General features: G+C 39.9%; 1 protein-coding gene across 2 annotated transcripts in view; it reads left to right on the forward strand.

The window, feature by feature from the left end:
- The first annotated feature begins 2,583 nt into the window (after positions 1 to 2,583).
- The window catches only part of LDB2 (LIM domain binding 2), a 569,407-nt gene continuing 555,767 nt past the window's right edge, over positions 2,584 to 16,223 (forward strand). For both annotated transcript variants that reach the window (XM_069744698.1, XM_069744700.1), the window contains exon 1: positions 2,584 to 2,950. In XM_069744698.1, the coding sequence (XP_069600799.1) occupies positions 2,819 to 2,950 (132 nt within the window). In that variant the 5' untranslated portion in view covers positions 2,584 to 2,818. The remainder of the gene's footprint in view (positions 2,951 to 16,223) is intronic.

A 16,223-nucleotide genomic window follows, 5' to 3' on the forward strand; every position in this document is an offset into this window, starting at 1 on the left:
GTGGAGGGTAAATCTGCTTCCCAGAGCTTCCAGCTACACAGAATTAATTCATACTGACAAGCTGGACAAAACATAGAAAGCACAGAACGGACAAGTCCACAACCTGTGGACAGAAAAGAGCAAGCAAGGACTTAACTTTGCTGAACTGGTCAGGATAACAGGGAAATCCAAAAGAGATGTGAATCCAACCAGGAACCATTGACAAGTGGCACAAGCTGAAGGAAAGAGCCAGGCTAAATAGCCGAGCAGAATAGACAATCAGTGGAAGCAGCTGCTAACTGCTAAATCCAAGGAGCAGCCATTCCACTTAAAACCACCGGAGGGAGCCCAAGAGCAGAACTCACAAAAGTGCCACTTACAACCACCGGAGGGAGCCCAAGAGCGGAATTCACAACACCTGCAGCTGAAAAACACACCCATAGCATGATGCTGCCACCACCATGTTTCACTGTTGGGATTGTATTGGGCAGGTGATGAGCAGTGCCTGGTTTTCTCCACACATACCACTTAGAATTATCACCAAAAAGGTCTATCTTCATCTCATCAGACCAGATAATCTTATTTCTCATAGTCTGGGAGTCCTTCATGTGTTTTTTAGCAAACTCTATGCGGGCTTTCATATGTCTTTCACTGAGGAGAGGCTTCCGTCTGGCCACTCTGCCATAAAGGCCCGTCTGGTGGAGTGCTGCAGTGATAGTTGACTTTGTGGAACTTTCTCCCATCTCCATACTGCATCTCTGGAGCTCAGTCACAGTGATCTTGGGATTCTTCTTTACCTCTCTCACCAAGGCTCTTCTCCCACGATTGCTCAGTTTGGCTGGACGGCCAGGTCTAGGAAGCCTTCTGGTGGTCCAATACTTCTTCCATTTAAGGATTATGGAGGCCACTGTGCTCTTAGGAACCTTGAGTACTGCATAAATTCTTTTGTAACCTTGTCCAGATCTGTGCCTTGTCACCATTCTGTCTCTGAGCTCCTTGGCCAGTTCCTTTGACCTCATGATTCTCATTTGGTCTGACATGCACTGTAAGCTGTGAAGTCTTATATAGACAGGTGTGCGCCTTTCCAAATCAAGTCCTAGCAGTTTAATTACACACAGCTGTACTCCAATGAAGGAGTAGAACCATCTCAAGGAGGATCACAAGGAAATGGACAGCATGGGACTTAAATATGAGTGTCTGAGCAAAGGGTCTGAATACTTACCATGTGATATTTCAGTTTTTCTTATTAATTTTGCAAAAATTTCTACATTCCTGTTTTTTTCAGTCAAGATGGGGTGCAGAGTGTACATTAATGAGAAAAAATGAACTTTTTTGAAGTTACCAAATGGCTGCAATGAAAGAAAGAGTGAAAAATTTAAAGGGGTCTGAATACTTTCCGTACCCACTGTAAATAGATAATAGATAATAGATAGATAGAAAGATAATAGATAGATGATAAATAGATAGATAAATAGATAGATAGATAGATAATAGGTAGATGATAGATAGATAGATGGATAGATAGATATATCGATAATAGATGATAGATAAATAGATAGATGATAAATAGATAGATAATAGATGGATGATAAATAGATACGATAGATAGATAATAGATAGATGATAGGTAGATAATAGATAAATAAATTATAGATAACAGATTGATACTACATAGATAATAGATAATCAATAGATAGATAATAGATAGATAGATAATAGATAGATAGAGAGATAATAGATAGATAGATATGAGATAGATAGATAGATAGAAAGATAGATAGATAATAGATAGATGATACATAGATGATAGATAGATAATAGATAGATGATAGATGATAGATAGATAATAGATAGAGAGATATGAGATAGAAAGATAGATAGATAATAGATAGATGATTGATAGATAGATAATAGATAGATAGATAGATATGAGATAGATTGATAGATAGATAGATAGATAGATAGATAGATAGATAATAGATAGATGATTGATAGATAGATAGATAGATAGATAATAGATAGATGATAGATAGATAGATAGATAATAGATAGATAGATATGAGATAGATTGATAGATAGATAGTTAGATAGATGGATAGATAAAAAAGGGAAGAGCAACACTCCAATTCCAAGTAAATGATACTGTTTATTCGGCCAACCTGGCGACGTTTCGGTTCATGTTTGACCCTTTCTCAGACTTTCTTTTAAGATAGACATATAGAGAGATGGATGGATAGATATAGAGAGCTATAGATGGAGAGGAATGGATAGATAGTTAATTACAAACTTTCCTATAATCCCTCAGATTTCCTCATTTGCCTCCTAATAACTCTCTTCCTCTCTCGGTGAATCTCCGGGTTGCCCGCTCCTCACATTTAATGGCCGGGCTTTGTATTAATAATAGATAACGCACCTACATAGAATGAATAGGAATGAGTGAGAATGTGAAGCAGCAGGATAGATGCTCGGCACAGAAAGTATCAGGCTTCCCTATGGGACCGTGCCGGATGAAATGAAAACCAATCCTCGCCTGGTGTGTGAGGCGCCCGCTGTGCGGACAGGAAGTCGCCCTCTTGGCATACGGCTTCTTTAAAAGCAGTGAGTGTAGCCTGAGGCTGTGCAGCCTCTCGCTCCGGCGCTCTCTCTCCCTCTCTCCCTCTCTCTCTCCCTCTCTCTCTCCCTCTCTTCCTCTCTGTGTCCTGCCATTCAGGGCTTTACCAGCAGTTCGCAGGCAGTGTGCTCTGTGTTTGCATCCTGCGAGTTTATGCTGGGGAGAACGCGCAGCCCATGAGCTCTATATGGATGCTGTTGCAAATCTGATTCTCTGGAAGCAGAAAAGATGTCCAGCACTCCGCACGACCCTTTCTATTCTTCTCCTTTTGGTCCTTTCTACAGAAGACATTCCCCATACATGGTGCAGCCGGAGTACCGTATATACGAGCTGAACAAGCGGCTGCAGTCTCGTATGGAGGTAAGTCCTTTCGACCTTCCCCTATAGAGCGTCATGTGGGATCCCATAACGCGCCGCATGCATAGTCCAAGCTTTCCGCCATCACCTATATTATCTCCTATCACCTCCGCTCATCGGCTTCTATATTAGTAGAATTTGGGATTTTGTTTGTAAACAATTGGGGTAAAGTTATGATTCTGTCTTGAAATCGTCCAATATACGATTTTGATTGATTCTTTCTGATGATTCGGAAAATATTTAGAAGAATTTGAGATGATTTTAAAGTTGGTAACAGGAGAACAATGTCCGACTTGGAAACTTCTATTTGCAACTTTTGAGTTTGGTAAACTGTGACTGTGGATGATGGGAAGACACCCCGGGATGGAGATGATGAATATTGAATAGGCTGTCTGTGAGCTCGTACTTGTAAAGTGTTGAAAAGTGTGTGAACTGGTGTCATGCCGAGCGCCCGACGGCACCTGTATCCCCAAATGTGTTGTGTCGCCACCCTGGCGTGCATGCCACCGCACAGCTGTATGATGTCAGCGCCGTGCACATGTGTGGAGTTATTTTACAGAAGTGTAAAATGAGACGTTCACTTAAAGGATGCACAGAGCACGGGCGGCTACTGTGAGTCCTAGATGGGCCACCCTTCCAAATATTCAGTTGTGTACCTTCATACACTATGTAGTAATTCTCATATGTACAGCGCCCTAAGCGTTTAGGAACAATATCTAAATTAATTTCTTTGTTTTTAAATGACATACACTTTATACTACAAAACTTTCACAGTGACCCAGAAGTTTACACCTCCTCATTACACAGCCATACAAGAACACGTAGAAAGCTATCCCTAAAGACTAATAATACAAAAGCTGAACATCACTACCTAAAACTGCACGAAACACAAATAAAGATTCACAAATAGGTGAAGGACATGCTCCGTACTCCCTAAAAAGGTGGAGAACGTGCTCCGTAAAAAGGTGGAAGATGTGCTCCTTAAAAAGGTGAAGGATGTACTCCTTAAAAAGTTTGAGGACGTTCTCCATAAAAAGGTGGAGGACATGCTCCCTAAAAACATGGAGGACATGCTGCGTAAAAAGTTTGAGAACGCGCTGCATAAAAAGGTGGAGGACGTGTTCCGTAAAAAGGTGGAGGACATGTTCCCTAAAAACATGGAGGACATGCTGCGTAAAAAGTTTGAGAACGTGCTGCATAAAAAGGTGGAGGACGTGTTCCGTGAAAAGGTGGAGGACATGCTCCCTAAAAATGTGGAAGATGTGCTGCGTAAAAAGGTGGAGCGCGCACTCCACAAAAGTAGAATGTGTTCCATAAAAAGGTGGAGGAAGTGCTCCGTAAAAAGGGGAAGGACGTGCTCCGTAAAAAGGTGAAGGACATGCTCCGTAAAAAGGTGAAGGACGTGCTCCATAAAAAGGTGGAGGACGTGCTCCGTAAAAAGGTGGAGAACATGTTCCATAAAAAGGTGGAGGACATGCTCCCTAAAAATGTGGAAGACGTGCTGCGCAAAAAGGTCGAGAGCGCCGCGTTCCACAAAAAGTTGGAGGATGTGTTCCATAAAAAGGTGGAGGACGTGCTCCCTAAGAAAGTGGAGGACGTGATGCGTAAAAAGGTGGCGGATGTCCTCACTCTTACATGGATGAAATTGTGTAATGATGTAATAACACAATAGTAAATATTTCCTATAAATCACAAAGAAATAGCTACAGAAATAAAGCAATAAAGACCAATAGGTCGGTGATTACAGACCATAGAACATAGCGGCCGCACATGATATAAAGCTGTTATTCATTACATGAGCCGATCCGGCCAATACTTGTAGAAATGTGGTAAATTTTAATAAACGGAATATTCCATTGAATACAGTTCTATGCCAGAGTACACAAAACACTCAGTAATATCATATATACCGTATAAATAGATAAGTCTCCAAGGGATGTACCATGTGCCCACATACATTAATATATCTCCTCGCTTCCATGGCGGTACTTTCTTTCACCCTGGGAAAAGTTGAGTTCACTGTCTTAGCCCACTATTTAATACCCTTCACCATATAAAGTGGCTTGTTGGCGCTGAGTCCCCTGGGCACATGCCCCTGTTAGCCCTCCTTAACAGGTCCCCATTTCTACCTTTACTATATACATGGACACGTGCAAAGTACCTGATGACACAACTCTGCTTGTCAGTCTTACAATACACGACAGTGAGAATTGAAGACGTCTTACTGTGTATCAGAGCCCCGCAGAGGCAATAGAAAGGCAGGTGTCATAGAAATGATCTGAAACCCACCAGATCCCCCTACACCAGGACTATTTGATGTAACAATCCTTGGATCAGACACTTTAAGGCTGTGGCCTCGGGGCACTGTTTCCTGCCGTCACTCTTGAGATGCCCCGCTTACTCGCAGGACATGATCATTCGCTTCCAAGTTCTGACTGTTTCTTTATTTCTTCTTGATTTTTTTTTTATTTATTTAACGGCCTTCTGCTCGATCTCGAGCCATGGACGAACGATCTGCAGGAAAAACGATCTTGGGCAAGCCTAGATCGCTCCACCAGGGTCTTCTCCCGCCATTATCTTGATAACGGATACCTAATAGTTAAACATTAATTTTCTTACGTATGCAAAAATAATGGAAAAAGAGTTACACTAAAGAACAGGAGAAAAGTAAAAATCATTTATAAGGCATAAAAAAAAGATAATAAAATCACACATGAAAAAAAAAAAAACAGTCAAAAAACTTTTATCTCAACTCGAATACTCATCATTTGCAAACAGTTAAATGGATAATGATTGTTACTTGGAGTGTTTAACGTTACTTGTCGAGAAACAATAGTGCGACCAAAAACTGTATTTATATGTTGTTGTGGGGATGTTTTGCCTTTTTTCCTGCAATTATTATGGCTTCTTATTTAAATAGTGTATTTATGGCTGAAATTCTGTTTTTGCAATGCGATTAACATATCAAATTATTCTATAGCTTGTAACACCAATATTACACTTTTAGTAATAGAGCAGCAACTACAGCTACTTTACTAAAGTGCAAACTTTTTTTTGTATCTACTCAGTGAAAACCTTTTATATCACGCAACTTGTATCATTCTGATCTTTCATAGTTGTGTTTTTTGCTTATATATCGTATTCCTCGGCGCTTTACAGACATTATCATCGCTGTCCCCATTGGGGCTCACAATACAAATTCCCTATCAGTATGGAATGTGGGAGGAAACCGGAGAACACAGGGGAAACCCACACAAACACAGGGAGAACATTCAAACTCTTTGCAGATGTTGTCCTTGGTGGGATTTGAACTCAGGACCCCAGCGCTGCTAGGCTGCTGTGCTATCCACTGAGCCACCGTGCTGCCCATCGGTTCGGTCATAATTTAGTGAGCACTGATTGGACAAAAAGTGAACGTCTGCCATCTATCATTTCCCTGCATAGTCTCAGAAGCTTGGAATCCATATTAGTTCCTTCTGCCAAGAATCGATGTAACCAATAATGATTTCCCAGTCTCTGCGCCCCAAGCTGCCCTCAAATAGTCCGAAAACAGATTGTTCTTTACAGGATAACCCCCTATTGCTCATAGGCTTATATGCTACTGCATTGGGACCGTCCTGTAGTCCGTGTATCTGTGTAACTCTGGAGCTGCTCAATATTTTTTTTTTTATTTTGCTAAAATATTTCTTACCAAAAAAATATAAATACAACTAGTTTGTATAAAATGGAAGTTCCACCTAACCAAACCAGCGAACGTAGGCTCTGCCATCTATCTAGTAAATCTTCATATATTTGTATTGTTGTTTTATATTGTTTTGTTTATTTTCCGCTTTTGTCACTTGAAAACTGTCAATAAGCTGCTGTTGACTGATCTGATATCCTTATAATATGCTTCTATTAAGTCGTGTGACTGTAGAATGGTGAGTGACCTATTGGGAATGGGCTCCGATTAGCCTATAAAGGGGTTATCTGGCTCCTGTGCTATATACACTGCTCAAAAAAATAAAATGCCTCATCCCAGATATCACTGAATCTACTATTCCAGTTAAAAAAAATCTTTATTTATTATATAGTGGAATGCGTTGAGAACAATAAAACAAAAAAAAAAGTGATCAACGTAAATCACAACTAATATCCCATGGTGGTCTGGAGTTGGAATGATGCTCATAATCAAGTGGGAAATAAAATTACAGGCTGACCCAACTTCGGTGGAAATAAGACAAGGAAATGATGCTCAGTAGTGTGTGTGGCCTCCACGTGCCCGTATGATCTCCCTACAATGCCTGGGCATGCTCCTGATGAGGCAGGGGATGGTCTCCTCAGGAATCAATTCCAAGACCTGGATTAAAGCATCCGGCAACTCCTGGACAGTCTGTGGTGCAGTGTGACGTTGGTGGATGGTGCGAGACATGATGTCCCAGATGGGCTCAATCAATCGGATTCAGGTCTGGGGAATGGGTGGGCCAGTCCATAGCTTCAACGCCTTCATCTTGCAGGAACTGCTGACACACTCCAGCCACATGAACTCTGGCATTGTCCTGTATTAGGAGGAACCCAGGGCCAACCGCACCAGCATATGGTCTCACAAGGGGTCTGAGGATCTCATCTCGGTACCTAATGGCAGTCAGGCTACCTCTGGCGAGAACATGGAGGACTGTGCGGCCCTCCAAAGAAATGCCACCCTACACCATTACTGACCCACTACCAAACTGGTCATGCTGAGAATGTTGCAGGCAGCAGATCGCTCTCCACGGCGTCTCCAGACTCTGTCACGTCTGTCACATGTGCTCAGTGTGAACCTGCTCTCATCCATTAAGCGCACAGAGCACCAATGTCGAATCTTCCAATCTCTGGCAAATGCCAATCGCCCTGCACGGTGTTGGGCTGTAAGCACAACGCTCACTTGTGGACCTTGGGCCCTTATACCACCCTGATAGAATCTGTTTCTGACAGTTTGTGCAGACACATGCACATTTGTGGCCAGCTGGATGTCATTTTGCAGGGCTCTGGCAGTACTCCTCCTGTTCCTCCTTGCACAAAGGCTGAGGTAGGGGTCCTGCTGCTGGGTTGTTGCCCTCCTACAGCTCCCTCCATGTCTCCTGGTGTACTGGCCTGTCTCCTGGTATCTGCTCCATTCTTTGGACATAGCGCTGACAGACACAGCTACCCTTCTTGCCACAGCTCGCATTGATATGCCATCCTGGATGAGCTGCACTACCTGAGCAAGTTCTGTGGGTTGTTGACACTGCTTCAAGCTACTGTACAGTACCCTCTAGGGGTGAGAGCAATGACAAAATGCAAAAGTGACCAAAACAACAACCAAAAAAAGATAACAGAGAAATGGTCCGTGTGGTCTCCCCCCCTCAGAATCACTCTTTTATAGGGGTTGTCTTGCTAATTGCCTATTATTTCTACCTGTTGTCTGTTCTATTTGCACAACAGCAGGATAAATTGATTGACAATCAGTGTTGCTTCATACTTGACAGGTTGATTTCACAGAAGTGTGATTGACTTGGGGGTTATATTCTGTTGTTTAAGTGTTTCCTTTATTTTTTTGAGCAGTGTATATATTATTACAGATTTATTATATTATACATTATTATGGAATTCTTAGTAAAGAAAGGTTTCTGCATCTGGCATCATCGTCTGCCACTATGTATCCAGGGGACACAGATAGCCGTTTGATTTGAATCGAAATTGTGTAATACTTCAGTCTTCCTGTGGTGGCGCTGCAGAGGAAATGAACACTTGTTTCCAAGTTCACCTTGCAGATTATAGTTGATTGATAAAGATCCAAGCAGGGGTACATGATGACCCAGAATAGCTTATCATTGGGGAACCAGGGGCGTAACTATAATAGGTGTCGGGTTTGCTATAACATTGGGCCTTGGAGGCTAGGGGGCCCCAAAGGTCTCCTTGAAGAAGAAAATCCCTTTAATTCCCATTATTTTCCTGCTCATGAAAACACGAGTGATGAATGTAAATATATGGAAAGTTGCTTTACGCTTCTTCACTACATTAAATGCCGAAGTGGCACAAACGGTCAGTCCTTTCTACATCAATGGAGTTGACATTTATTAGCCTGCTTCAAATCTGACAACCCCTTTAAGGGCAGTTCATTAACATGCACTATTAATAATATAAGAATACTTAAAGGGTGCCACCTCTGAGCACAGGTTATGGGCGGTATTGCAGTTCAACCGTGCTCACATCAAAATAGTCTACGCTGCAATACCGGACACAACCTGTAGACAGATGTGGCACTGCAGTTAAAAAAAAAAAATCTGCCATATTTTTCTAATTCTGGTAAATCCTTTTAAATTATAAATTTCATGTGAAAGAATTTGCGAATTTTTGAAAAAAGATTGAGGGAATCCCTAGAGATCTGCAATTATAAGAAATTACTATTGGAGCAACGCTCTGACATTTCAAAAGAATTCGCCGTCCATTGCATTAAAAAAAGAATTGGTAACTGGAAATAGCGAGCAATCGGACGCAGTTAAATACATTAATTTGTTAGGATGTTGCTATTTAAGCGATTCTCTATTCAATATTTTCTGTAAATTAGCCCCCGAGAGGCGCCACAAATCCACTGTGTCTCCTGCCCGCCGGACGCTGCTGACATGGACATTTCTTACTATTTCTGCCTGTGGGACTCCTGGATCGGTTATTGCTCACAGATAAACTAAGAATCCAGAGAGTCAGAAAGAACAAGAATAAATATTAAATGCTGGAATATTATTATCATTGGCCACTAGGTGTCACTGTCCCGTCCGTGCAGCCGCACAGGTCCACATTCCGCCAGACACAGCGATGGAGCGGATCTGTGTCATGTCTGTGGGAGGCGACTAGATAAAGATTCAGATTGATGAAGTTCTAGTATTAGTTCCCGTTTATATAAAGTAATATAAAAACATGGGGTCAAATTAGTTTTCCACGTAAAAATACAAATCCAACTAGAGATGCAGAAAGACATCAATAATACAATACAGTGAATATAGAAACCGTTATCAATGTCAGAATTACTATGTGATATAGTCAACCGCTCTGTATACCTATTATCTACAGTATTATCTGTCTATATATCTATCTATTAACTGTCTATTATCTATCTATTATCTATCTATCATCTATCTATCTATTATCTATCTATTATCTATCTATCGTATCTATTTATCTATCTATCTATCATCTATTATCTATCTATCATCTATCTATCTATTATCTATCTATCTATCTATCTATCTATCTGTCTATTATCTATCTATCATCTATCTATTAACTGTCTATTATCTATCTATTATCTATCTATTATCTATCTATCTATTATCTATCTATTATCTGTCTTTCTATCTATCTGTCTATTATCTATCTATCATCTATCATCTATCTATCTATCTATTATCTATCTATTATCTATCTATCTGTCTATTATCTATCTATCATCTATATATCTATTATCTATCTATTATCTATCTATCTATCTATCTATCTGTCTATCACTATCTATCTATCTATCATCTATCTATTATCTATCTATCTATTATCTATCTATTATCTATCTATCTATCTATCTATCTGTCTATCACTATCTATCTATATATCTATCATCTATCTATTATCTATCAATCTATTTATCTATCTATCTATCTATCTATTATCTATCTATTATCTATCTATCGTATCTATTTATCTATCTATCTATCATCTATTATCTATCTATCATCTATCTATCATCTATCTATCTATTATCTATCTATCTATCTATCTATCTATCTGTCTATTATCTATCTATCATCTATCTATTAACTGTCTATTATCTATCTATTATCTATCTATTATCTATCTATCTATTATCTATCTATTATCTGTCTTTCTATCTATCTGTCTATTATCTATCTATCATCTATCATCTATCTATCTATCTATTATCTATCTATTATCTATCTATCTGTCTATTATCTATCTATCATCTATATATCTATTATCTATCTATTATCTATCTATCTATCTATCTATCTGTCTATCACTATCTATCTATCTATCATCTATCTATTATCTATCTATCTATTATCTATCTATTATCTATCTATCTATCTATCTGTCTATCACTATCTATCTATATATCTATCATCTATCTATTATCTATCAATCTATTTATCTATCTATCTATCTATCTATTATCTATCTATTTATCTAGTATCTATCTATCTATCTATCTATCTATTATCTATCTATCTATTATCTATCTATCTATCTATCTATCTATCTATCTATCTATCTATCTATCTATCTATCTATTATCTATCTATCTATCTATTATCTATTATCTATCTATCTATCTATCTATCTATCTATCTATCTATCTATTATCTATCTATTTATCTAGTATCTATCTATCTATCTATCTATTATCTATCTATCTATCTATCTATCTATTATCTATCTATCTATCTATTATCTATCTATCTATCTATCTATCTATCTATTATCTATCTATTATCTATCTATCTATCTATCTATCTATCTATCTATCTATCTATTATCTGTCTATTATCTATCTATCTATCTATTATCTATCTATTATCTATCTATCTATCTATCTATCTATTATCTGTCTATTATCTATCTATCTATCTATTATCTATATATTATCTATCTATCTATCATCTATCTATTATCTGTCTTTCTATCTATCTGTCTATTATCTATCTATCATCTATCTATTATCTATCTATCTATCTATCTATCTATCTATCTATCTATCTATCTATCTATCTATCTATCATCTATCTATTATCTATCAATCTATTTATCTATCTATCTATTATCTATCTATCTATCTATTATCTATCTATCTATCATCTATCTATTATCTATCTATTATCTATCTATCTATCTATCTATCTATCTATCTATCTATCTATTATCTGTCTATTATCTATTATCCACCTATTATCTATCTATCTATCTATTATCTGTCTATTATCTAGTCACCTATTATCTATCTATGTATTATCTTTCTATCTATCATCTATCTATCATCTATCTATTATCTCTATGTATCTGCATCATATAAGGTCAGGGTGAGCAGCACAGAACTGAGATGATGATGATACATTGGAGCTGGACTTCTTTGGATATTCTGGATGGCAGATGAATAGCACAGCTGGTAGCACTGGATGCAGCAGAGCCAGATGTGCGGATCACACAGGAACAGAAGCCATATATAGGCAATGTGATAGAGGAGTGTAGCTACACACAGGAACAGCCGAGCTGTGAGTGTAGTCAGCACCAGGATCGCTAAGATGAGTTGTTATCAGGCAATTGGACAAAGCAGAGTTGAGAGGGCGACAGCTGAGGTGAGTTGGATAAAATGAAACGTGACACAGCGTTTGCTGCTGACATTTCGGATATCATCTGGATCGCTGAGATTAGTTGGGTATCAGACAATTGGACGCAGCAGAGTCGAGAGTGCGACAGCAGCAGGATAGCAGAGACGTATACACGCTGTCAGGATTCTACTCCGCTGCCCCGATCCAACGATCGTCATGAGACCACAAGTCTGCAAATCTTCCCTGTATAAAACGGATTAAGGCCAAACCTGCGGTGTAATGAAATAAAAACATGTACAGAAACATATCGTTTATATTGAAATTGACAACGCTCTGCCCGATCCGTCTGGCCATGGGCATCGATGGCACCCAGCCGACACCATGGACTTAAAATAGGATCTGAAGGTTTAATCTTGGTATTTGTGAGGAAAAAATCAATGAGTGCATGCAGCAGTATCCGTCTGTCAGATCTGGCACGATCCACCATACTGCAGATGTGAGCAGATCGTGCTGGACACTACGCCTGTAAATATCTAGCCATTTAATACGGGTTACATGAGATTTAGATTTGCTTTCTTCAATAAATGACACCAGCCATCTATGGCTTCTATCTTGTATTCCCTTAGGTGGGGCTGAGCTGTAATACCAGCTACAGCCAGAGTACAGGAGTGGCGCTGTATCACATGACCATTCAGTTGCAGTCTTCACTAGGGTTGAGCGAAACGGGTCGAACATTTTCAAAAGTCGCCGACTTTTGGCTAAGTCGGGGTTTCATGAAACCCGATCCGACCCCTGTGCGGGGTCGGCCATGCGGTACGCGACTTTCGCGCCAAAGTCGCGTTTCAATGACGCGAAAAGCGCCATTTCTCAGCCAATGAAGGTAAACGCAGAGTGTGGGCAGCGTGATGACATAGGTCCTGGTCCCCACCATCTTAGAGAAGGGCATTGCAGTGATTGGCTTGCTGTCTGCGACGTCACAGGGGCTATAAAGAGGCGTTCCCGCCGACCGCCATCTTACTGCTGCTGATCTGAGCTTAGGGAGAGGTTGCTGCCGCTTTGTCAGAAGCAGGGATAGCGTTAGGCAGGGTCCATTAACCACAAAACCGCTTGTGCTGCAGCGATTTGCACTGTCCAACACCACCCTCGGTGTGCAGGGACAGTGGAAGTTTTTTTTTTTTTTTTTTCCCCTCAGCGCTGTAGCTCATTGGGCTGCCCTAGAAGGCTCCCTGATAGCTGCATTGCTGTGTGTACGCCGCTGTGCAAACCAACTGCTTTTTTCAAAGCACAAATCCTCTTGTTCCTTCCTTTCTGCACAGCTATCTTTTTTGTTTGTCCACACTTTTTATTTCATTTGTGCATCAGTCCACTCCTTATTGCTGCCTGCCATACCTGGCTGAGATTACTGCAGGCAGGGAGATAGTAGCTGCCTGCCATACCTGGCTGAGATTACTGCAGGCAGGGAGATAGTAATTGTAGGACATTCCCTGTTTTTTTTTTTTTTTTTTTTTGGTGGGAGATTAAGATTGGCAATTTGGCATTTCTGCTAGAGTGCCATCCCTGTGTGTGCCATCTCTCTCACATAGTGGGCCATAGAAAGCCTTTTCATTTTTCTGTATTTTTTTTTGTGGGGTGTATAAATTCTCCCTGATAAAAATACAGTGGGAGATTAATATTGGCCTTTGGGCTTGTGTGCCAGTCCTGAGTGTGCCATCTCTCTCACAAATAGTGGGCCATAGAAAGCCTATTTATTTTTTTTTTTGGTTTTATAAATTCTCCCTGAAAAAAAGGGAGATTAATATTGGCCTCTGGGCTTGTGTGCCAGTCCTGAGCGTGCCATCTGTGCCAGCCCTGAGTGTGCCATCTCTCTCACAAATAGTGGGCCATAGAAAGCCTATTTAATTTTTTTTTTTGTTTTATAAATTTTCCCTGAAAAAAGGGAGATTAATATTGGCCTCTGGGCTTGTGTGCCAGTTGTGAGCGTGCCATCTGTGCCAGTCCTGAGCGTGCCATCTCTCTCACAAATAGTGGGCCATAGAAAGCCTATTTAAATATTTTTTTGGTTTTATAAATTCTCCCAGAAAAAAAGGGAGATTAATATTGGCCTCTGGGCTTGTGTGCCAGTCCTGAGCGTGCCATCTGTGCCAGCCAGCCCTGAGCGTGCCATCTCTCTCACAAATAGTGGGCCATAGAAAGCCTATTTAATTTTTTTTTTTGTTTTATCAATTTTCCCTGAAAAAAGGGAGATTAATATTGGCCTCTGGGCTTGTGTGCCAGTTGTGAGCGTGCCATCTGTGCCAGTCCTGAGCGTGCCATCTCTCTCACAAATAGTGGGCCATAGAAAGCCTATTTAAATATTTTTTTGGTTTTATAAATTCTCCCAGAAAAAAAGGGAGATTAATATTGGCCTCTGGGCTTGTGTGCCAGTCCTGAGCGTGCCATCTGTGCCAGCCAGCCCTGAGCGTGCCATCTCTCTCACAAATAGTGGGCCATAGAAAGCCTATTTAATTTTTTTTTTTGTTTTATCAATTTTCCCTGAAAAAAGGGAGATTAATATTGGCCTCTGGGCTTGTGTGCCAGTTGTGAGCGTGCCATCTGTGCCAGTCCTGAGCGTGCCATCTCTCTCACAAATAGTGGGCCATAGAAAGCCTATTTAAATATTTTTTTGGTTTTATAAATTCTCCCAGAAAAAAAGGGAGATTAATATTGGCCTCTGGGCTTCTGTGCCAGTCCTGAGCGTGCCATCTGTGCCAGTCCTGAGCGTCCCATCTCTCTCACAAATAGTGGGCCATAGAAAGCCTATTTTATTTTTTTTTTGGGTTTTAGAAATTCTCCCTGAAAAAAGGGAGATTAATATTGGCCTCTGGGCTTGTGTGCCAGTTGTGAGCGTGCCATCTGTGCCAGTCCTGAGCGTGCCATCTCTCTCACAAATAGTGGGCCATAGAAAGCCTATTTAAATATTTTTTTGGTTTTATAAATTCTCCCAGAAAAAAAGGGAGATTAATATTGGCCTCTGGGCTTCTGTGCCAGTCCTGAGCGTGCCATCTGTGCCAGTCCTGAGCGTCCCATCTCTCTCACAAATAGTGGGCCATAGAAAGCCTATTTTATTTTTTTTTTGGGTTTCAGAAATTCTCCCTGGAAAAAAAAAGGGAGATTAATATTGCCCTTTGGGCTTGTGTGCCAGTACTAAGCGTTCCATCTCTCTCTCTCTCTCAGTCAGTGGGCCATAGAACGCATATTTTTGGTTTTATTTGTTTTCTAAATTCTCCCTGAAAAAATCATTTTATTTTATTTGGTTTCTAAATTCTTCCTGATAAAATCATATTTTTTTTATTATTTTTATTTCTAAAGTCTCCCTGAAAAAAAAAAAAAAAAAACAACCAAAAAAACAGTGGGAGATTAATATTGGCCTTTCTGCTTGTGTGCCAGTCTTGACTCCTGGGTGTGCCATCTCTCTCTCTCTCTCTCTCTCTCTCTCTCCAATTGTGGTCCATAGAAAGCCTATATTTTTTTTCCTTGATTTGGGTTCTAAAATCTACCAGAGAAAATAACTACATCAATCATTGGTAGAAAAATATTGGCCTCTGGGCTTGTGTGCCACTCCTGATTCCTGTGTGCGTCATCTCTCACTCAGTGGCCCATAGAAAGCATATAGTTTGTTACATTTGTTTTCTAAATTCTCCCTGCAAAAATCTATTTTTTTTTTTTTGGGGGGTTTCTAAAGTGTTCCTGAAAAAAATAAAAATAAAAAAAAAATAATAGTGTGACATTAATATTAACATTTGTGCTTCAGTGACAGTCCTGCGTGTGGGGCATCTCTCTAATTTGCAGCCACCAAAAAAAGAGTGTGTAACATTGGGCCTGATTTTCGCTGTGGTCTCACCAACCTGTAAAGGGGTAGCTAAATCATACTGAAGTTATAGCTCACCGTGTAAGTTGTGTGA

This window comes from Ranitomeya imitator, chromosome 1, assembly GCF_032444005.1.
Source record: "Ranitomeya imitator isolate aRanImi1 chromosome 1, aRanImi1.pri, whole genome shotgun sequence".
Taxonomy (NCBI): Eukaryota; Metazoa; Chordata; class Amphibia; order Anura; family Dendrobatidae; genus Ranitomeya; species Ranitomeya imitator.